This window comes from Abramis brama (genome assembly GCF_963993115.1).
Source record: "Abramis brama genome assembly, chromosome: 3".
Classification (NCBI taxonomy): domain Eukaryota; kingdom Metazoa; phylum Chordata; class Actinopteri; order Cypriniformes; family Leuciscidae; genus Abramis; species Abramis brama.
Genome location: NC_139965.1, coordinates 32981093 through 33003801, shown reverse-complemented (window position 1 = coordinate 33003801; position 22709 = coordinate 32981093). Strand labels below are relative to the sequence as shown.

General features: G+C 39.3%; 1 protein-coding gene across 1 annotated transcript in view; it reads left to right on the top strand.

The window, feature by feature from the left end:
* prkdc (protein kinase, DNA-activated, catalytic subunit) overlaps nt 1-22697 on the top strand; it is a 33222-nt gene extending 10525 nt beyond the window's left edge. Inside the window, exons 31-86 of the mRNA XM_084109446.1 lie at nt 230-460; nt 596-825; nt 1011-1219; nt 1526-1658; nt 1753-1911; nt 2188-2391; nt 2727-2915; nt 3024-3128; nt 3622-3789; nt 4370-4497; nt 4606-4813; nt 5768-5946; nt 6680-6848; nt 7153-7218; nt 7300-7363; nt 7528-7676; nt 7785-7922; nt 8011-8130; nt 8213-8356; nt 8516-8667; nt 9030-9161; nt 9287-9398; nt 9559-9686; nt 9774-9923; nt 10017-10190; nt 10917-11015; nt 11156-11366; nt 11526-11718; nt 11892-12098; nt 12241-12356; nt 12438-12569; nt 12687-12866; nt 13045-13256; nt 13337-13475; nt 14356-14544; nt 14689-14913; nt 15101-15209; nt 15313-15415; nt 15577-15739; nt 15909-16083; nt 16178-16362; nt 17247-17427; nt 17598-17755; nt 18148-18359; nt 18432-18519; nt 18741-18884; nt 19704-19911; nt 20045-20112; nt 20196-20416; nt 20512-20604; nt 20721-20801; nt 20934-21005; nt 21114-21315; nt 21457-21645; nt 21890-22029; nt 22286-22697. Coding sequence (XP_083965572.1) covers nt 230-460; nt 596-825; nt 1011-1219; nt 1526-1658; nt 1753-1911; nt 2188-2391; nt 2727-2915; nt 3024-3128; nt 3622-3789; nt 4370-4497; nt 4606-4813; nt 5768-5946; nt 6680-6848; nt 7153-7218; nt 7300-7363; nt 7528-7676; nt 7785-7922; nt 8011-8130; nt 8213-8356; nt 8516-8667; nt 9030-9161; nt 9287-9398; nt 9559-9686; nt 9774-9923; nt 10017-10190; nt 10917-11015; nt 11156-11366; nt 11526-11718; nt 11892-12098; nt 12241-12356; nt 12438-12569; nt 12687-12866; nt 13045-13256; nt 13337-13475; nt 14356-14544; nt 14689-14913; nt 15101-15209; nt 15313-15415; nt 15577-15739; nt 15909-16083; nt 16178-16362; nt 17247-17427; nt 17598-17755; nt 18148-18359; nt 18432-18519; nt 18741-18884; nt 19704-19911; nt 20045-20112; nt 20196-20416; nt 20512-20604; nt 20721-20801; nt 20934-21005; nt 21114-21315; nt 21457-21645; nt 21890-22029; nt 22286-22490 — 8741 coding nt within the window. The 3' untranslated portion in view covers nt 22491-22697. The remainder of the gene's footprint in view (nt 1-229; nt 461-595; nt 826-1010; nt 1220-1525; nt 1659-1752; nt 1912-2187; nt 2392-2726; nt 2916-3023; nt 3129-3621; nt 3790-4369; nt 4498-4605; nt 4814-5767; nt 5947-6679; nt 6849-7152; nt 7219-7299; nt 7364-7527; nt 7677-7784; nt 7923-8010; nt 8131-8212; nt 8357-8515; nt 8668-9029; nt 9162-9286; nt 9399-9558; nt 9687-9773; nt 9924-10016; nt 10191-10916; nt 11016-11155; nt 11367-11525; nt 11719-11891; nt 12099-12240; nt 12357-12437; nt 12570-12686; nt 12867-13044; nt 13257-13336; nt 13476-14355; nt 14545-14688; nt 14914-15100; nt 15210-15312; nt 15416-15576; nt 15740-15908; nt 16084-16177; nt 16363-17246; nt 17428-17597; nt 17756-18147; nt 18360-18431; nt 18520-18740; nt 18885-19703; nt 19912-20044; nt 20113-20195; nt 20417-20511; nt 20605-20720; nt 20802-20933; nt 21006-21113; nt 21316-21456; nt 21646-21889; nt 22030-22285) is intronic.
* Nucleotides 22698-22709: the final 12 nt, after the last annotated feature.

The window sequence follows — 22709 nt, the reverse complement described above, 5'->3', positions numbered from 1 at the left end:
ATATGTCCAGAATTATTTACTGTGGTTTTAATTAAATGTTATAGGAAAGCTTGGTCCAATAAATAGTGTAGAAATGCCTTTTGTGATTTAGGTCATTTTGCACCTCTAGGATTGTGTTAGAATTGCATATCAGAATGATTACTAAGATTATTGAGAAAAACATAACACATTTTTATTCAATATGACTACACAGTTTCTTTAAAATGTCTCTCTTTTCTTCTTTTGACAGGTAAAGCATCTCCTGCGGCGTGGCTGGACGAACAGGTGAAGCAGCGTGGTCCAGGTTTTCTCGTTTCGTGTTTGGAGGGAGGCGGTTTACTCTCCCAGCCTACTTTGAGAGAGGTTGAAGCCCCCTTCAGCATCAGAGGCACCTTGCAGTGGATGGATCTACTGCTTGCTGCTCTTGACTGCTACAGCACCTTCACAAAACTGCACTGTGTGCAACCCCAGAGGATCCTGGGTGGGTGAATCCACACCATGAATTACCTCAATTTAAGATGCATAACTAAAATCTTCTCATATCCGTGAAATAATCGGTATCTGTCGAATTATTGCTAATAGCTTCTTTGTTTCTCCCATTCCTCTCCGCATCCAGGCACTGGTGAGAAGTCCAGCTTTTTGCCAGCTGTCCGTTTCTTCCTTACAGAGCTGTCCATGCAGGACGTTCAGGCTGCCAGAGCTTGCTTCAGAATAGGTAATGCAGGTCAGTCACACTTAAGCCCTCGTGAGACAGAGCAGTACAACTACAGCAAGTGCTCCATCATTGTCCGAATGCTGGAGTTCTCCACCATGGTACTAAAGAAATGTCCACAGGATCTCTGGAAGGTAAGATCTTTGTTGCCTGTGTATTTCAGGGGAAACATAATAAATTGAAAAAATGAAAGTATTTTATGATCTTATTTACTTTTGTTCTTTTAGTCTACCTGCCAAACGCTCTAGTGAACCTACCAGAATCTACAAAGTTACAAAAAAAATACCATGCTGTTTTAACTTTTTCGCTTTCTCTTTAGTTAATGGAGCAGGATTTTTTCAACACTTCCTTCTTCACACTGGTGGCACTGACAGTGTGTGAGCCCTCTTCCATTGGGTTCAACATGGCTGATCTAGAAGTGATAACTCAGCTGCCAGAAGTGTGCGCTCCTTTGCTTAAAGTTTTGGCATCAACGCCTTACAGGACACAAGTGGAGAGCAGCATTAGGAAGAGAATAACCGTACAGAGGTCTGCTTAATTTGTATTTGGTTTCAGTGAATTATTCATACATAGTTATAAAGTTATGTTTACACCTAACTACTCCGACACGTTGAGCAGTGGTGCTCAAAAGTTTAAATCCAGTTTGTATATTTTCCTGATTCCATTATACCTCCTTTTTCCTAACGTCTCAATGTACATTTGTAGAAAGGCTATAAACTGTGGTTACAGTTGAAGTGATTTGGAATATTGTTGATGAAATTTTCACATTTTTTAACTGATTTTAGTGATTGAAGTAAATAGTTTTTATGTGTGTGTCTTGATTGTTCTGGACAGTGTGGAGGAGTTGTGTGCAATTGATCTGTATGAGGCAGACACCAGAGACAGTCATGCTAGCATGCATCTTTTACTCTCAGCCTGTAAGCAGCTTCACCAGTCTGGGCTGCTCAACTCTGTTCTGCACAGTCAGGTACACACTGCTCAAATGAATGTTATTGTAATTCTGTTCAGTCTACGTAATAGTTACATTGACTTGGGTTGGGATGTTTACAATTTCTCTATAGGATGCTGGTTTCGGTCACTCTCTGGGCTCCAAACTTCTCACTAGTGTGTATAAAAGCATAGCTCCTGGAAACGAAAGGAAGTCTCTGCCCTCCATGGATGTTGGCAGCAGGAAGTTGGCTAACAGTCTTGTGCAGTTGGCGTTCTGTTTGGGAAATCAGGTAAGTGGTTTGAATTACAGGGAAGGACTAAAGCTGGGAACACATTGCAAGACTGTCAGGCCGATTATGAATGTAATTTGGTTGTGACGACTGATCATGCCCAAACAGACCGGGTCTGTTCCAGTTGGTCTCAGTCGGTGTTTACAAGCCGTGTAGTGTGCAGAGTCTGAAGATTCTAGTCTTATAATTTAAGAACCAGCCGTAAGACATTGAAGATCACAGAATGTTCATGTTCAACCTTGAAACCGGTCTTTTTTGTTTCCCTAAACAACTCAGAGTGAACAGACGGTTGACCTTCTGCTGAACACCATTACACTCTCCGTCCCTCTCTCTGGCAGTCTGAATCCTCACTTCCTCAGCTTCTCTCACGGAGAGTACTTCTACAGCCTCTTCCAGACATCTCTGAATACTGAGTTACTCCGCAGTGTGGAGTGCACAGTGCCGCTGCTGCTGGCTGCAGCCAACCAGAACCCCAGCATGGTGAGGCATCAAACTAGACTGGGCTACGTTTTCTAAAAGCATTGTTAGCCTATGTAAAATTTAGAAACCACTGGCCCCAATGGTCTTTATGATCCAGCCAGATCAACGGTGCTTTCGGGAAGTGCATCTCTGGTAAACAAAAACACCAGCAGGATAAAACTCTAGTTTCTCTGCACGTATTTTGACTGAACCCTTGAAATTCTGTCTAACTTGAGATTTTAACATGCTTTTGCTCTTGATTGGTTAGACAAATAATACAAATAAGTCCTAGATGTTTTACCATTTTCTCCATAAGCACTGAAGTCTGAAGTTTTCCTGTCCAACTGTCTTTTTAGGTTAGTGTGTTGCTGAACGGCATGTTGGATCATAGTTTCCGTGAGCGTTCTGTCAGAAAGTCCCAAGGCTCACAATTGGCTGAACAGGTGCTGAAGGAGTGGGATTTACTCAGGCCATGGTGGGAGGGTCCTGCAGCCTCACCAGAGAGCAAAACTTCAGTCCTGTCATTGCTCGCCAAAGTGCTCCAGGTACCACATACTCAATAATACTTTATTTTCTGTGCATTGTGAAGAACTAAAATGGTTACATGAATGGGAATTTCAGGAGTAGATTTTAAGATTTTGTTTTTTCTGCAGATAAATTCGTCTGTATGTTCCAATACAGATCACCCAGCTTTCCATGCTGTGTTCACCACTTTCACTGCTCTTCTCACAGATATATCTATGCCATTAAATCTCAAGGTAATCTTTTCCAATTTTTAGCAGTCAAATTTTAGTGTACTCTGTACTTTGCAAGTATACACGACAATCTGCACCAGTTGTACATTATAGTCTTCTCTTATTCTTGTAGTGGCATTTTTTTTTTTACATTGACACTGTAATATCGTCCCCTTGGAATTATAAGGTTCTATCTGCGTTCTGAGCAGTTTTGAGATATTGAGCTTTAAAGTTTTTGCATTCCATTCGACTGTGTAGAAAGAACCTTTTTATTTTCTAAATAAAAAGTTCCAAAATGTACACAACTTAAAAAACAACATCACATAATGTAAAGAAGTGGTCACAGAATAAGAATATGTGAATAACTCAATTTTGACAAAAATGTCAGATAGAACCTTATAATTCCAAGGGGACGATATGGTAAAGACCAAAGCTAAATCTGGAAAAAGTGCATGTTTATGGCATTTGGCAAATGGAGTCTATATTCATTTCTTCATATCTTTCTCTCTGTGATTAGAGCCAGGCTCTGATCATGCTGCCCTTCTTCACTGCATTACCCAGCATGCCACTGGAGGAGCTCAGGAGGGCTCTGGAGACGCTGGTGGCTACACATTTCCCTATGCAGTCAGATGAATTCCCCCGGGGATCACTTCAGTGCAACAACTACATGGACTGCATTCGCAAAGTGAGATGCTTAAACTGGATATTCATTTTTAGTATATTATAATCTTTCATTTCAGAGGTGGCCATATCTTTTCAAAAAGTATTCTTTTGCTCCTAATTTCACCTGCTATAATTTCCATTGAATGTACTTTGGAAACTAACTCTAACCAATCTTTTTAACTCAAACCAATCAATTTAAAACTCTGGATTCTTGACTTCTTAAAAATCATATTGCTGTAATTTTCAATATTTTAAATAAATATAACTCATCTTTATTAAGTAACATAGGTCCTATACCCAAGACTATATTTTGCATCTTTATTTTATTTTATTTGGTTTCTTAAAGATTTGTTATATTATCAGATTATTTTTTTTACAAGTGTAATTTTTTTTTATTATCCTCACAAGTTATCTACTCCGAAGACTATGGATACTGTTTCACTTTTACAATTTCATTATACCTTGCTTAATCAGTAATTTAAACACCATTTTGACTCTTTTTTTTGAAATAAGGTAAAACTGGAGTGAACAGGGAGAACATAAAAAAAGTATCATTTTTATGTTAAATTATAATAATTAGTCCTTCATTTTGGTAACGCCAGTTTTTAGAGGCCCTGCAGCTGTCTCAGAGTCCTGTGTTATTGAAGCTCATGGCTAGAGTTCTGTGCCGGGATAAAAAACATATTATGGAGGAACTCTTTCAGACCTGCTTTCAAAATATTGCTCGCCAGTAAGTACCAAAAATTCCTGTTTATGTGTCTATTATTTAAAGTTCATAGATTTATTTCTAAAATGCTGCATAATTGCAAAAATTTTGCATATTATTTCTCTTTATCAGGTCCCAGTTGGAAAGACAGGTTCTTCTCCTCAGCACTATCTACCAGTCATTTCAAGCCAAAGATGTTCCTTCAAACTCCATGCTCATGGGTCTTATAGACAGAGTCCTTCTACTACTGGCCTCTTACTGCAGCCCTCAGGCACTCTCTCAGTTCTTCATTACTAATATTGCTGATATCATGTCTACTCTACAGGCACGCTTCACTAAGGTGAGTATACTATACTTAAAACGATTCAGATGCACTCAAAACTAGTGATGGGCGCTTAACTTTGCGAATCATTTGTTTCGAACCAGTTATTCGGAGCGCGTTTCAAACTGCCAAAGTCACATGATTTCTGTAAACGAGGCTTCGCTACGTCATAATGGTTCTGAAATGTTTAGAAATTTCAATAGTTTGCTGCTAGGGGATGTTCTATAGGGGGCAATTTCTGTAAGAATTTCTGGTTTTTACCTGATCTTGAATCAGTCGTATAAATGTTTATACATTTAATGACACATTAGTATAATACAAAGCAAGAGTTGTAGTTAATAGTCTTTTATTGGCCTGATTAACCAAGCTCTCCATAAAAATAAAAATAAAACATTACAACCATAACAATTTAACAAAACAACACATATCATAAAAACACTTGATATTTAAAGGCAGGGTAGGCAATTTCGGAGTGGCTAGCAATATCAGCTTTAAAAGCATAAGATCCCACCCTCCCTTCAGAAGACATGAACGCACACAGCAGATTCTGCAAAGCGTCACGAAACGAGTGACGGCGTTAAATTATTAATAATGAACGTAAACAACTTACTGAGCTCTAGTTGTTCCACGTGGAACGCGCTGATGACGCGTGATGTCTGCACGAGGTATAGAAATACATATGTACTTAATGGATTGCACTTTCAAAAAACCATTTGCAATCAGTTTGTAAAAAGTGTGTTACGCTTGTTTGAGCTGATTTTTTGCTACATTTACACCGTTCTGACCAGCAGAGGTCACCAGCATGTGGCAGTTTGAACGCTTTGAAACACTGAATCATTTTGCAAAGCGAATGATTCAATTGATTCAAAGTTTCGAAAAGCTTTTTTTTCTTTCCATCACTATTCAAAACATGTTTTTGTCTTTTCACTCATTCATTCTGCTATTGTGTCTTTCCTGTCATATGTCCTCCAGTCTGTGGAGTCAGTGTTTGAGAGTCAGATTATGATGAAGATTGGCTGTTGTAAGCTGTTGGAGGTGTTATACTCTCGTCTGCCTAAAGAGGAAGTCTATTCTAAAAACTCTGCTATCAACCAGGCCTTCTGTGGCACTGGCAGTGCAGAAGGCAACGAGCTTTCCAAGAACCTCCTCAAGTATGTTGAGTGATATGACAATTTTCTTTTTTTTACCTTCAATAGCATATATAACACTTTATATGGTCAGCTGATTAAGTGTTATTCAGTAGCACCTCACTGCAGTACACGAAATCCAGGGGGCGGAGTTGGATCCAGATCTAAGGGGTGGAGATTGGTAGGTTTAGGGGTGGATTTAGGGATTAAGGGGTGGAGATGGGTAGGTTTAGGGGTGGAGATGGGTAGGTTTAGGTATATGTAAGGTGGGAGAAGTTGGATCTGGATCCAACTCCTCCCCCTGGATTTCGTATTCTGCAGTGAGGACCATCTCGTGTTATTAACACTCTTGTGCCCCTTTGATGTTACCAAAGGAATAGTTTTCTACAGAATTCCTTAGACTGGAACACAATTTTTTTTTTTTTTTATAAAGTCCTTAAAGTCAACATGAAGTTAAAATGGACAATTCTTAATTATTTATAGAGTATTGCAGTGTATTGGAGGAGAGAGAGGTACAAGATTGGGAAAGGACCACAAGCCGGGACTTGAACTTGGGTCGCCCGAAGTGCTGTTGCGCTATATGTCGGTGCTGCCCACAAGGCTATGGCTCCGACATTATAAATGCTTTGTCTGTGTTTTAAAAACGTTAACTTCCACTTTCCCTCGCAACTGCATTTCTTCAGTCTCGGAAATTCTGGAGCAAACCTCAAAAATGCCATAATAAAGTAGAATTTCTGATCAATACAATATATGTCAGATTGTGTTTTGAGGCCTTCACTGAGAACATGGCAGGAGAGACAGTCCTGCTGGAGCTGAGGAGACAGTATCACTGTGCTGCTTATAACTGTACCATCGCCCTGATCAGCTGCAGCTTCAACGAGACCAAGTTCTATCAGGGCTTCCTCTTCACTGAGAAACCTGACAAGGTCTGTTACTGCGCACAAAAAAAAAAAACAAAAAAAAAACCTCAATATGTATTGTGTACAAGCAGTTCATAATCCAATGTTTATGTTAATTTTTCCCCCCCATTTTTACAATTTATTAATGTATGGTATTTGTTCACTTACCATTTATGTTCTTGGCAGCCTAGTTTATCAAATAACCATAAAAATTACTCTTTCTGTTGGTCACCATTTTACATAAGAAAGGCACATTCCTAGTGAAACAGACTCTCTCTGATAGAAGTATAACCTTTTCTGTAGGTGAATTTTGTCATTTGATATTTTCCAGAATCAGTTCATATTTGACAACCTTATTGATACACAAAGGGTGTACAACTTTCCTATAGAGATTGATGTAAGTAACGCTCTTAAACATATAATATGATACTTGTACTTGTTTTGTGTTGTTTGGTATCATGTTTCCTTGCATTTACAGGTCCCTATTGAGAGGAAAAAGAAATATGTCATGATCAGGAAAGAAGTGAGTGGAGAAAACGGAGGTAGGATGACTGGGATATTCACAAGCTTTTTAACAACTGCATGTTTACAAAGATAAATGCCATCCACTAATATTCATGAAAATGCTGTTGTTGTCATCATGCATATTCCTTGTAAAGCAGTGCAGGCTCCCATCTGCTCTCTTAAAACTCTTGTTCTTTTTCAGATGCCCCTGTATACCTCTCCTCCCAGTCCTACATGGCAGACAGCAGTCTCAGTGAGGAGATGAGTCAGTTTGACTTCTCCACTGGAGTTCAGAGCTTCTCCTACAACTCCCAGAATCCTTCAGGCGAGAACAGCTCCAGCAGGACTCGAGTAGGTCCTTCTGTAGTAGTTTTCTATAAAGTAGAGGTCATCTGTTTCAGAATATTATCTCTAAGATTATATAATAAATATTTGATGAATAACTGTCTGCATTATTAGGAGCGTAGGGAGGTTGTGTCTCAAGATGAGACTGTGGATCTGGAGATGGATGAGCTGAATCAACATGAGTGTATGGCCAATATGACGGCACTACTGCACCACATGCAAAGGAACAACATTACCCCTAAAATAGAGAAGGTCTGTCTCAGCATGACCTCATGGCCATGAACAGTTTTGCCTAGATTTTGTGAGAACACTGTCAGATATGTGCTATGTTTTGTTTTAGGGTGTGACACCTAGTGTTCTTCCTCCCTGGATGAAGTTCCTGCAGGGGAAGCTGGACAATCCATCCACCCCTCTGAACATTAGACTCTTCATAGCCAAACTAATCATCAATACCGAAGAGGTACTGCCTCAACATTTTCATATCTCTGGATTTATTGATATGTTGTTTATGTGTTGCTTTTATTGTACATCTTTATGGCCAGATATTTCGTCCGTATGCAAAGCATTGGCTGGGCCCACTGGTGCAGCTGGTGGTTTCCAGTAGCAATGGAGGAGAGGGCATTCACTTTATGGTAGTGGACATTGTGGTGACTGTCCTCTCATGGGCCAGTTTGACCACACCAAAAGTAAGTATGAGATGGTATTTTTATAAATTGTGTATTGACTTCCAATCTGTCTGTATGTGTGTACATGTACTTTTTTTGCAAAGAAACCTGCATATGAAAATTATGTAGGTATGTTGCATACTTTTTAATCTAGATTGTCTTATCTCTCTCACCATTTAGGGTAGCACAAGAGATGAAGTTTTGGCCAATAGGCTCCTTGGGTTTCTGGTTAAGAACTGCTTCCACACCAAACGGGCGGTTTTCCGCCACAATCTGGAGATCATCCGCACAGTTGTGGAATGCTGGAAGGACTGCCTCACAATACCCTACGAGTAAGAGAACAGACATTTAGACTGCTTTTTTCCCTGGTTCGTAATAAATTGAATTGAAGGACACAAATTATGACATACTGTATGGTTATGAACAATTATGCAGACATGAAGCTGAAGCATTTGATATGCTTCTATTATATCATTATATAATCTTTTAGAAATTTAAAAAGAGCAGCCCAGGTTATTTTTGAATGGCTTAATATACTTTATTTATTAACTGTAGTTTGTAAATGTAGTGAAAATATTTCAAATTGAGAGTTGCTGAGATTGCAGGCTTGGGTTTTTGATGCCAGGCTAAATGACCATGCATGAGTGGATGGATTGCAAAATCCTAAAGATTTTTTCCCCCTTTCCTCCTATAGTTTGATATATGAACGGTTTGCTGGAACAGATCCCAACAGCAAGGATAACTCTGTTGGACTGCAGCTTTTAGGTATTGCAATGGCCAATAATCTTCCTCCTTATGATGCTGCATGTGGCATTGAGCACGACAGGTACACATTTTTTTAATTGTATTTTATTATTATTCATTTTCTCATACAAATGTGATTCATGTTTTTTTCTGAAATTGTAAATTTGTATTAAAACCAATGTTGTTCTGTTACAATTGTTCTTATAGATACTTCCAGGCACTGGCCAACAACTTATCATTCATCAGATATAAGGAGGTGTATTCAGCAGCTGCTGAGATCATTGGGTTAATCCTAAACTACATGACTGAGCGAGAAAATGTATGTGTGGCCGTTTGTTCCTGCTCAACTATATCACATTTGTCACCAGAGTTACTGTATTTAGCTTTCGTTTAATGTATTATTGTGGAATATGATGGTTGTCTTTAGATACTGTAGTGTCCAGTAAACTTACTATTGTTTTTGTTTTTTTACGTGGTAGCAAAATGAAGGGCCCTTATTGAATATCACTATTACAAAGCTCATGGATTTGAGGAAGAAGGAGGTGGATGACAAATTTATTGTTTGCCTAAGCAAAGTGTCCAAACACTTCCCACCTTTGGTGGATCGGTGAGATAAATTTTTTTTCCATCTAGTCTTATCCGATAAAAGCTAAAGCATATGTCTGTAAATAATGTTTGTTTTTATATTCCACAGATTCGTAATTCCTGTTTTTTATTTGCTGCCAAAGCTGCATGGGATGTTGAAGACACACTGCCTTGAATGTGTGCTGAGTCGTGCTGATGTCATCCCTGAAATCTTCCTGCACCTGAAGACCAAAGGCCTCACACAGATCATGAGCCACAAGTCAGTTAATACTGCAGTAGCTCACGTCTCCATTGCTTTACTTGTGTTATAGTTGAGATAAACCCTCTTCATATCACACGCTGTGTCTTTCAGAGATGAAGCCAGACAGCGTGTTTGTCTGGACATCATACATAAGATCCTGGCATGTTTGAAGCCAGAAGAGCTAAAGGAGATTTTGGGAACTGTCACAGCATTTGTGTCTCATCCTTCTCCTGTCTGCAGAGAGAGAATGTATGACATCCTGATGTGGATCCAGGACAACTACAGGTAACTGACTTTACAAGCCTCCCCTTCTCCAGTCCATTCATCTCACACAAAGGACTTTTGTTGTTCATTTCTCTCTATATGGTTCCCATGAGGTTCTTAGCTTTTTTTGTTGTTGTTACAGTTACAGTTTTATGATTGAATGTGTTTTGCATTTACCATTTTATCACAAATTAAATGCACTCTACCATTCAAATGTTTAGGGTCGGTAAGATTTTGAATATTTTATTTTTAATTTAATTTTAAAATGTTTGATTTTTAAGGCGGTAAGACAAAATACAGTAAAAATGATAGTATTGTGAAAAAATATATTTAAAAATATTTAAAATAATTGTTTTCAAAATAAAATCTGTAATGGCAAAGCTGAATTTTCTGTGTCATTACTCCAGTCTTTAGTGTCAGATAAGCATTCAGAAATCATACTAATATGCTGATTTGGTGCTCAAGAAACATTTTATTATTATCAGTGTTGAAAACAGATAACTGTTTAATATTTTTGAGGAAACTGTTATACATTTTTTTCATGATTCTTTGATGAATAGAAAGTTCAAAATAACAGCATTTATTTTAAATATTTTTGAGATTATAAATGTCTTTACTGTTACTTTTGATCAGTTTAGTACATTCATGCTGAATAAATAAATTCATTTCTTCAAGAAAAAAAAATCTTACTCGCAGTAACCCCAAATTCCGAACGGTAGTGTGCGTATAATAATTGTGTGTTTGCAGTGATTCTGAGAGCAGGGAAGACAGCACCTCGGTTGAAGTGCTCGGTACAGCTCGGGAGAGTCTCCTCCAGGGGCTGACAGATGAAAACCATGGCTTACAGTAAGCAGACTAGATGCCTGCTTTGATCATTTCATTAAACTTTTTCACACCTTTGAATAACAAATGCATTAGCATTTGTGCATTTGAATCTCCTCACTAATCACCCTAAAATAATTTCTAAAATGTGATTTCTCTTGAAGGCTTTATGTGCGCAATTTCTGGAGTCACGAGAGCCGTTTACCTCCAGACACTATGGAGCGCATGCTTGTCGTGCTGAAGTCACTGTATTCATCCCGCATTGAAGAACAGTTCCTCAGTCTGGCCACTGACCTGCTACTCGAGATGACCAGTCACAGCCCTGACTTCACACGCAGCATGTTTGAGTTTCCACTCTCTGAGTGCAAGTTCCAGGTAAGAACTGTTACTTATTACTGCATTTCAAAAGTCATATCTACATGCTGTGTATTTTACCTGGCTCTTGTAATCATACCTAGTATTTGATTAATTCAAATGGAAGTTGTTTTTGCGGACCATAATTTCAGTGCTTTCGATTCTACTCATCTATTCCAGGACTACACAATAGACTCTAACTGGCGTTTGCGGAGTACAGTCCTCACGCCGATGTTTATGGAGACCCAAGCCACCCAGGGCCCTGGCACTCAGGGTCCAGAGGCTGCAGGAAGCCAGGCATCCACAATAAGCGGTCAGATCAGGGCCACACAGACGTCCCTGGAGTTCTCCCAGACTCTGGCTCCTGGTGCAGGTACCACATGAAAATAAAATGAGTTTTAGTTCACCTATATAGTGTTGTTCAGTGGATTTTGTAACCATAGACTCAGATCTGTAGAAAAGATGTGGGGGGAATTTCTTTTTGAAGGATAACTAATGACAATTCACTATATCTTTCTGTGTAATAATAAACATCTGTTCTTTCAGGACGCCGTTCAGCATATAACTGGTTAACCGGGAGTAGTGTGGACACACTGGCTGATTATTCCCTTTCATCTGATTCTTTATCGTCACTCTTGGTGTTTGAGAAAAAGAGATCAGAGCGGCCCCAGGCTTCCTGGAGAGCCGTGGGTGCAGGGTTTGGCTCTAAAAGGCTCACCGCTGCAGGTGACGAGACAGACAGTCGAAGTGCAGGTCAGTCACCAAAGATAAAGGAGAATGCATGAATACATTTGATTTCTGACAATTCCCTATGATTAAAGGTTAGACTTGACTAGCATTAAGCAGTAGAGACTTCCACAGCAGTGAAACTCTGTGTTGGTTGGTTTTCAAACAGCTGAACGGGAGCGGCATGCAGACATTCTGAGGCTCAGGAGGAGATTTCTAAAGGATAAAGAAAAGGAGAACATCAGATTTGCCAAGAAAGAAATCCAGTCCCAAAGAACAGAAAGGGTAGCTCTTTTTCATAGATAGACATTTGCATTATAATTTAAGTTTTTTTTATTACTATATTCTCTTTTCTGTGTTGTACAGAAGAGAAGAGCAGATCTGAAGATCCGTCAGGATGCTCAGGTCACACTGTACCGCAGCTACAGAGTTGGAGATCTTCCTGATATTCAGATTCAGTACAGCAGCCTCATCGCCCCACTACAAGCTCTGGCACAGGTTCACTGTGATTCAGGATTATTATAACAATGTGGTCAAGATGTGTTTGAAAGTAATTGACTGAATATAAAAAAATGCACAACAGAATCAAAGTTTTTGTTTAAATTTGTTTTACAGAGGGATGCCACACTGGCGAAGCAGCTGTTCAGCTCACTGTTTGCTGGAGTGCTGGTTGAACTGGAGAAATCCAAGTCTAGTAAAGAAACGAGCAACATTCTAAAGGATCTAGTGCAGACCCTGAACACCTTCCTCAACATGAGCACTGTCTACTTCCCCCCTTTCATTTCTTGTGTGCAGGTGTGTACACACTTGTGATAAGAGATAAGACACAATGGCTCTGTTTATAAGCTAGTGAACAAGGCATCTCACTAGGGCTGAACAGAGCTTGAATATTACAAATTTTGAAGTAAGACTGTTGTCCTGTTAATTGTATTATTTTCCTGTATGCAAACACATTTTATACATTACATTACAGGATATGAGTTATCATCATAAGGCCCTTCTTGGTGTTGAGCCGGCTCTTGTCAGTGCCAGCTGTCTCGCCAGTCTGCAGCAGCCCATGGGCATCCTGTTACTGGAGGAAAGTTTGCTTCATGGCACTGGAACATCAGAGGAACCTCCCTCGAAACGAGCTCGAGGCAAACGAGAGCTGCCACCTGACACAGAAAGATGGATCCACCTCGCCAAGTAAGATCAAAACTCCCTCATAAATGTTCGAAGCGTTCACCATGTTCATCAGTTCTATACTGATTCATATTCCTCTGTAGACTTTACAGGTCTTTGGGAGATTATGATGTAGTCAGGGGAATCTTTAGAGGCAAGATTGGTACAAAGTCAATAACATTCACGGCCCTGCAAGCAGAAGCAAAGAGTGATTATGCTGAAGCTGTGAAGCTCTACAATGAGGTATTGATGTGTTTTCTTGGTTACAAACACACTATGGGAACATAAACAGATTCAGAATATGCTTTTTGCTCTAAATGTTTTTAAATGTTTGTTAGAGAATAAGACACTATCAGATTTTCACTACATGATTATAGTGGCCAAAAGAATTCATGATAATATTATCACAATGACTATAGAAATGACAGAAAATAGAAAGAAAATAGATAATGCTATCAGTCAAATTCATCTTTAACTGAATCACTATACAAGTGTAGAGAGGCAGAGAGTTTCTAACCATAACTGTACAAAAGCGTACAAAAAAAAAGTAAAAAAAAACCTCCCAGAATGGAAAGCTTTTTTCGTGTTGCGAGGAAGTGTCTCGCTTTCATCTGTCCTCTCCTCTGTCATGATTTGGTTACACTTTATTTTGATAGTCCAATTTAGACATTCTACTAACTATAAGTAAGTTTGCAACTACATGTCAACTGTTAGGTTAGGGTTAGGGTTAGGTGTTAGGGTTTGGGTTTGTAGAATATGTTGACATATATTTGCAAAGTTACTTAGTAAGTAGAATGTCTAAAGTGGACCATCGAAATAAAGTGTTACCAATGATTTTCTGTGGCAGTAGTAGCTACACACTGTTGTCTTCAACGGCCAGCATTCAGTTGCATACCTACTATATTGGAGTGTCAACCAGATGTTACTGCCACTGGATTATTTATGAAACATCAACATTACATCAATATTTTATTTTTTAAATATCACGGACACTCCACAGAGAATTCTAATTTATGAATATTTAATATTTACACTCAGGACATTTATCTGAATTTCTTTTAAATGCAAAAGTGCTTTATATCTGACCTTATCAATTTAATTGTGACGTGTTGTTTTGATTCAGGCTTTGAACAAAGAGGACTGGAATGATGGAGAGCCCACAAACACTGAGAAAGATTTCTGGGAGATTGCTGCGCTGGAAGCCTATAATCACCTGACAGAGTGGAAATCTCTGCAGTACTGTGCCACAGTCAACATTGATGACAACTCACCCGTCAACCTAGAAAAAATGTGGACAGAGCCATTTTATGTGGTACGATTTTTAAGTAATTTTGAGCAGTTTCAATTTGAGCTATTTTTTCATGGTTGTGTTAACTAATCATATTATCTGGAATCTCACCTATTATCAAATAATATAATATCCTGCATTAATTGCTTCTGTTTATTTCTCGAATAGGAAACATACCTGCAGTACATGATGCGTAGTATGTTGAAGCAGTTGCAGCTGGGCGAGAGAACTCAGGATCTGCTGAGCTTTGTCGATGCTGCCATGAAGATGGAAGAGCACAAGATCATCATGGAGACCCATTACAGTCAGGAACTGAGTCTATTGTACATCCTGCAAGAGGACTATGACAGAGCCAAATACTATGCCAATAACTGCATGCAAGTCTTCATGCAGGTCAGTTTCAAACCATTGAGTTGTTTCACAGAGGGTAGGATGTTACATAGGCATGCAGACAGACACACACAGCTTCTATTTGTCCCTATGTGATCTGTCCTGTAAAGAGGGGTTTTTCCCTTTCTTCAACAAAAGGCATATTTTTACATACCTGATTTTTCTTTCCACATTACATGGTATCATGTAGAACTACTCAAGTATCGACCCACTGCTGAACCGCAGCCGTCTGACTGTGCTACAGTCTGTCCAAGCTCTGACGGAGATCCAAGACTTCCTGAATTATATCACTGGAGATGGTGAGTAATTGATCTTAGTAAGGTTGGTTGAACGCTTGAAGATTTATAACCATGTTGTGGGCTTTCAGCAGACTAAATGATCACTGTATCTTGTTGCTCTCAGTCTCAGTGAATTCTCTCAAGTTCATGATCAGACGATGGACCAGCAGCTATCCGGATGCAAAACTGGACCCCATGAATGTTTGGGATGACATCATCACATCTCGGTGATTTACTGCTACTTTACAACACCTCACTGGGAATAAAGATTTCTCAATGCTATTATAGTGAAGAAATGGTTCACCACCTTGAAAAGTCTGAAGTGCTGTAAAGCTTAATTATGGAGGTATACAAATGTCCCAACCATGCTTTCATCTTCGTTTTTTAGTTGTTTCTTCTTGGATAAGATTCTCGAGAGGCTGACTTCCACCCCTGAAAACAGCATGGAGGTGGACGGTGCAGAGCAGGCGAGTGGAGAGGAACCCGGAGGGCTGGTGAAGAGCTGCAAATTCAACATGAAACTCCAGATGGCAAACAGTGCATGGAAACAGGTGCTCAGGGTTTTCAAACATCAGTGTTGGTGCCTAGTAGGGGACCGAATAGATATCTAATTGTTTTCAATATCAGTCATTCAAGCTTATCAAATGCTTCATGTTTAAACCACCTGCAATATGACTTTTAAGAAACAAGCAGAACGTAATGTGTTAATCTTGTTGACAGAATAACTTTCCGGTGGCATCCAAGCTGTTGAAGGAACTTCACCGTGATGCAAAGACTGATGGTGCCTGGTTGCTCCGCTGGGTCCACAGCTTCAGCCGTTTTACTCACAGAAGAATTCCAGGCCTTGGATCTGCTGAAAAGATTAATGCTTTGCTCAAGACTGTTCCACTTTTGAGTATGAATCATCCACTCTTATCATATAGATTACACATCATTTCAACCCTCGTCACAGTCCGAGTTCATGATTGACGCATTACTGTATTTTACAGTGGATGCTGAGAGACAGAGTGAAGGCTCATCTGCTCGGATGCTCCGTGACCAGAAGATCCTTCTGGGCACCACCTATGACCTCATGGCCAGCGCTGCAGATCGCAGTCCCTCTGCTCTAGAGACTCTCGGGGAAGATAAAGTACAAAAGATTCTCCAGCTTTCAATGGCCTCATCTGTCACCCAGGTAATGAGTTATTTAGACATAGCTTTCTGGCATGTATTGCTTATTGAAGTCACAGATTACAATTGTTAGAGATTATTTAGATGTATTTTTGCCATTTATTCTGTACATTTTGAATGTCTTCAATATGAAAAAGCAAGGATCAGCAGCATGGTGCAGATACACTATCGTTCAAAAGTTTGGGGTCAATAAGAGTTTTGAATTTTTTTTTGAAAGAAGTCTCAGAAGAAAGAAGAATCATTTGTTAAAAAATGCAATATGTGAAATATTACAATTTATAATAACTGTTTTGTATTTTAATATATTTTAAAATCTTTGTGATGGCAAAGCTGAATTTTTAGCACCATTACTCCAGTCTTCAGTATCACATCATTCTAATATGTTGATTTGATGATCAAGATGAAGAGAGAGTGCAAAAGATCAGTTTTATTTGAAATAGAAATCTTTTGAAAAATTGAGTGTGTCCTTTCTGAATAGCTTATCAAGTATTAATTTATTTTTTACAAAAATATTACTGATCCCAAACGGTAATGTAAATGTTTGCACCATTTTAAACGGGTGAACAAATACATTTCTGCCTCCTGAAGAAATATTTTTGAAATATCATTAATTTAGTAGGAGCCTGTCTAATGTCTGAAATCAAGATTTTTATGCTTACAGTTAGTGCACAAATTAATAATCCTGGTACATGCTAATTCATTAAAGAGCTGTTTTAATGACGTCTGCCATTTACCTATGGCATTTTGTTTTTAAAAAGAAAAAAAGAAGAAGATGAAAAATCATTTTGCCATAATTTTGATAACTGCATGTTTGCTTGTTGTGCTCTAGCTGTTGATAACAGTTTTTCTCACCCCAGTTTTGATCATGGGTGTTATTTTTCTGCTCAGGTGGTAGAGGGTCTGCAGATGCAGGCTCTGGAGTTGTTGCGAAGTGCTGCACGTAAGGCAGAAGAGGAAGAGCAGTCCTTCAGCCAGCAGCATGTGCACACAGATGGTATTGTGGAGGCCTACATGACCTTGGTCAACTTCTGTGACCGAAGACTAAGAGTGAGCGAACAGAAAGAAGAGGGTGAGACAGCTGTAGAGACAGTACAGCACCCAACTGCTCTCATAAATACAGAGTACCCTACAAATGTCTCACAGGATTTATTATGTCTTTTTGTGATTCCATGCATGCAGGTAGTGGGTTAAAGTGCAAGTTGATGTACTTACAACAATACCTTTGATGTTTGATTCTAGCAATCAGTTCTAAGCTGCAGTCCTTGCCTGGACATGTAGTAAAGATGATGCTGAAGGCTCTGAAGCTCAACTCAGATGAGGCCAGGCTCAAGTTTCCGCGTCTACTGCAGCTAGTAGAACTGTACCCCGCAGAAACCCTAGACCTGATGGTCAGAGAGGTGTGAGATCATTTGCTGCCCGAAGTTCATAGATTTTAGGATTCATGTACAGTATAGTCAATCAGCAAATATGGCAAATAAACCCTGATGCAAAGTGGAGACCACAGATGGTCCGGAAGCATTTTACTGTGTCAACTTAGCATAATATTTTTTACATGGTTAAATTAATATTTAGGGATTAGATATTTTAGGGGAAAAGGTAAATATGAATGAATAAGGCCAACATAAATAACTACTTTGGTGAATCTGAAAATGGCATTTGTAAATATCTAATACATTTAGCAAAGCTAAAGATTTTCGATAGCAATGCCTCATCATTCATCTCCTCGTGAAGTATTACATTTTGAGCAAACTTTTCTCTTCTTTTCTTTTTATTGTTGTTGCCATTTTAGGTTGTTAGTGTGCCTTGCTGGTTGCTGATTGGCTGGATCAGTCAAATGATGGCTCTTCTTGACAAACCACAGGCCACAGCAGTTCAGCATGTTATAGAGGAGATCGCAGAATGCTATCCTCAAGCCCTCATCTACCCGTACATGATCAGCAGAGAGAGCTACACCTTTGAGGAGTCTGCAAGTGGTCAGAGGAACCGGGAGTTTGTTGAGAAGTATGTAAAGGTCTGTTCAGTGACTTTGGCCTTCCTGGTACTGAGACGTGAAAACTGTTGTTTGTGTTCCAGGCTGAAGTCATTACTGGATAAAGGCGGCGTCATTCAAGAGTTTGTAGATGCCCTTCAGCAACTTACCAACCCTGACATGCTTTTCAAGGTACAAAAGTCCTTTTCCCTATGAGTCTTGCCCCAAACTCCATGTGCCATTGGTTGAACCAGTTTTGAGATGTCAAGCCCATTCGAGCTGCTTAAACAGATGCAGGTTCAGTTGGTGCCTCTAGTGGCACAGAAATTACACACTTTCTCTTCAACTTACTGGGACATGACAGTTTTATGGCCTGTTGTGGTAGTTTTGATTCTCAAGTAATGGTTTGGCAGGACTGGTGGGGTGAGGTGAAGAATCAACTGGACAAACCAAACATGGACGCAAAGAAAACGAAGCAGCTCTGCGAGGAAATGACTGGATGGCTTGGTGATTCAAAGTCTCCAGGACTTGGATCTTTCCGGAGAAAATTCATTCAGGTTCACAACTTAGAGTTTTTATACTCGTGTACAGTACTCATACAATATCAAATCACAAAGCCTGCAATTTAATTAAATGTGTGTGATGCATATTTCCGAGTGAAGCGCAGTGCTGTTTTTTTTACATGCACGCAGCTCATTATCCAATATTTTCAGCATCACAGAGTGGCTTGGTTGGCAGTAAATGCTGCTCTGCACAAACTCATCTCTGCTTCTGCTCTGAGTTTGGGTCATTTATAACGTGCATTTGGGAATGCAACATGCAACAACTTTTTTCCCCAAACTTGTAATAAGAAATGCTTATAAACCAGATCTTGCCAACAAAAGAGCACCTTTAAGGGCTCCCTGTGGTTTTCCTCCAAAATAAAAGCTTGGTGGTTTAACTGTTGAAATGAAGAAATTAAGACAGCCATTAGGATATTATTATTGTAATTTTACAGTTGTGCTATATAATAATAATCATTACTAATACTCTTTATTTGAGTGAAATATTACAGTAGTCATATTTCTTATTTTGTTTAATATTTTATTTAGTGATGACAATAATCATAATAAAAGAATAAGAATTACTATTGCATTATAATTATTATTATTTTATAGTCATATTAATTAGATTCCCCCTCTCCCCAAATGTACAGCCCTACCTAAACTAAATATTTAATTTTTTAGAATTGTAGATGTGTGTTGTTGTTTTATATGTAAACTACCTTCTGTTGTTTGGAGATAATTAATCAGATCTCTGCTTGTTTCTCTGTATTTCTTGAATGGATACATATATTTGGTCTACTGATACATTTTTACTGTATGTGCCTGTCACAGAAATACTGTAAAGAAGTGGAGAAGCTGCTTGGTGCTGGTGGGTCCAAGTTGTATGAAAGGCGAAAGGATAAGAATTTCCTTCAGCAGGTGGACAACATGGCCGCCACCATGAAAGGTTTCCAGAAGGAACCAGGTAACATGAAGGAATATTCACCCTGGCTAAGCAGCTTCAAAGCAGAAATGCTTCAAAATGAACTGGAGGTACCAGGTTAGTTCAAAACTTTCTTACTTTTACTTTTTCGTAAATCATGTCATTTGTTTCTCATTACTTTAATAAAGTTCTGCATGTATCATAAGTGTTTGTCTTTTGAAGTCAACTGGTTCTGGTCTTCCCTCTACAGGTCAGTATGATGGCAAATCAAAGCCTTTGCCTGAATATCATGCCAAGATCACAGGTTTCGATGAAAGGGTACGAGGAATAATGTTATCATTATTAGGTGTCATTTTGACATGTATCTTTCAGTGTATTACATTTCATCTACCCAACCTTAGGTAAAGGTTATGACATCTATTCGACGGCCGAAGCGTATCATCATACGAGGAGATGACGAGCGGGATTATCCGTTCCTAGTGAAGGGCGGGGAGGACCTGCGGCAGGACCAGCGCATCGAGCAGCTCTTTGGCGTGATGAACATGATTCTCAGTCAGGACACTGCCTGTTCTCAGCGGAGCCTGGCACTCCGCACTTACCAGGTCATTCCCATCAGCAGCAGGTACTAGGATGGGCTTCTCTTGATTCAACTTGTGTGCTGGGCTGTCCTTAACTGTTTTTTAAGGGTTGTTAACAAATGTCTGCTGACATTTACAGGATTGGCCTGATTGAGTGGATGGAGAACACCTGCACTCTGAAGGACTTCCTTTCCAGCAGAAGGACTGAACAGGAGCAGAAGACAATCATGAAGTGAATATTTATTCATTTTCCTCAGCAAATAAAGCAACAGGTTTATGCCTTCATACCTTGCAGTTGATACTCTGCATTGAGTGAATCAAGTGTTACTTTGTTTTAATGTATTTTAGGCCCAATGAGTTATATGATGACTGGATCAGCAAAGTTGCTGGGAAGGTGGAAGGCTTTAGACGATATGCTGAACTCTACAAGTAAGTTGTCAGTTCATTTAACCACTTGTCATGGGTCAATGTGACTCAGTATTCTACAATGGCTATAAAATATTACTTATCATTGTATAAATTATATTAATACTTAATCCACTTACATTTGATTCACTACAGGAAAGCAAAACGAGTGGACACTGTGAACAACTTTAGGAGAATTGAGCAGATAGTGCCTGATGACTTGTTAAAGTATGCCATCATTTCTCTCTGCATTATGCATAGGACAAATATACCATCAGTGTCACATTTGAACAAAGTCTAAAAGGAATTAATGATGCCATGAATGCTTGTTTTCAGGCGTGCTTTTGTAAGGATGAGTACCACACCTGAAGCCTTCCTTTCATTGCGGTCCCATTTCAGCAGCTCTCATGCTGTGCTCTGTGTCAGTCACTGGATTCTGGGCATTGGTGATCGGCATCTCTCTAACTTCATGATCAACACAGAGACGGGCGGCATGATCGGCATTGACTTTGGTCATGCTTTTGGATCAGCCACACAGGTGGGTGTTTTGTCTTGTATGAGTTTGACTGACCGAACAATGAGTCTGTAAGGTGACGAAAGCACAGCTACAAACAGTTACTGTACTAATTTAGAGATAAAAGATTGATAAACAGCTTGACTATAACTTTGCTGCATGTAGTTCCTCCCAGTGCCTGAACTGATGCCATTTAGACTGACACGGCAGTTTATGAACTTGATGCGACCCATGGGCGAGTCTGGCCTCATCCAGAGTGTGATGGTACACTCACTGCGAGCCTTCAGAGATGACCCAGACCTGCTGCTCAACACCATGGATGTGTTTGTGAAGGAGCCTTCACTGGACTGGAAGGTAGAAGAACTCAAAGCAGATTTTAAGCCTGCAAACAGAAACAAATAGCTTGCTTTCCTTTTTGCCACATAGCCCATTGAGTAATCATCGAAGTGATCTGTCTACATCGTAGACGTTTCACATTTTCCATTTTTTAGTTTCCTACTTAAGAGTTGATGTCTATAACAAGCTTAGACATTATTGAATCAGTATCAAAGAGGCAGGCTACTTGTGAAAGACAACACCATTATTCCTCATGTTTCAGAACTTTGAGCTGAAGCAGCTGAAGAAAGGAGGTACCTGGACAGAGAGTGTGAACACCAAAGAAATAAACTGGTTCCCTCTACAGAAGGTCAACTTTGCTCGCCGGAAGCTAGAGGGAGCCAATCCCTCGGTTATAACAAGGTAGGTCCAACCACAAAAACCTCTTATTTTTGTGGATTTCTGGCAAATAAACATGGCTGTTTTAAACATTTACATTGGCAACATATCATGATGTTTTGTAATTAAGTTCAACCACTTGATTACTTAAATGATTACTTTTCATTCGAATTCTTGTAAAGACTTTAAAACCATTTTCTTCATGGACAAAATAAGAATGTACCAGTCGTATCTTATACAGAAAGACATTTCTAACCATGTTGATTGGTTAATGTTCTAGTGAAGAGGTTTGTCTCGGATTTGAGAAGACCCCGGAGTATAAAGGAATGTTGGCTGTTGCTCGAGGGGAAGAACAACACAATATACGAGCTCGACACAATGAGAAAGATCTGAGTGTTGAAGATCAGGTAGATTGCTTGCTCGATCAAGCAACTGACCCTAATATATTGGGCAGGGTGTGGGTAGGCTGGGAACCGTGGATTTGAACCAAATAGTGGGTGGCATAATGAAGTCCAAGTTTTTTTGTATTTTTCAAAAATTTGTAAACCTTTTCCCAAATTGTGAAGGCTTATAGACCCACAGCTACTATCAAAAGACACTGGTTTATAGCAATGTTTAGCTATACTGCAAAATTTAACGAGATTGTTTATGAAGTGATGTTTATTAAAATAAAATAAAAACTGTAGCACACAGTTGTCAATTTC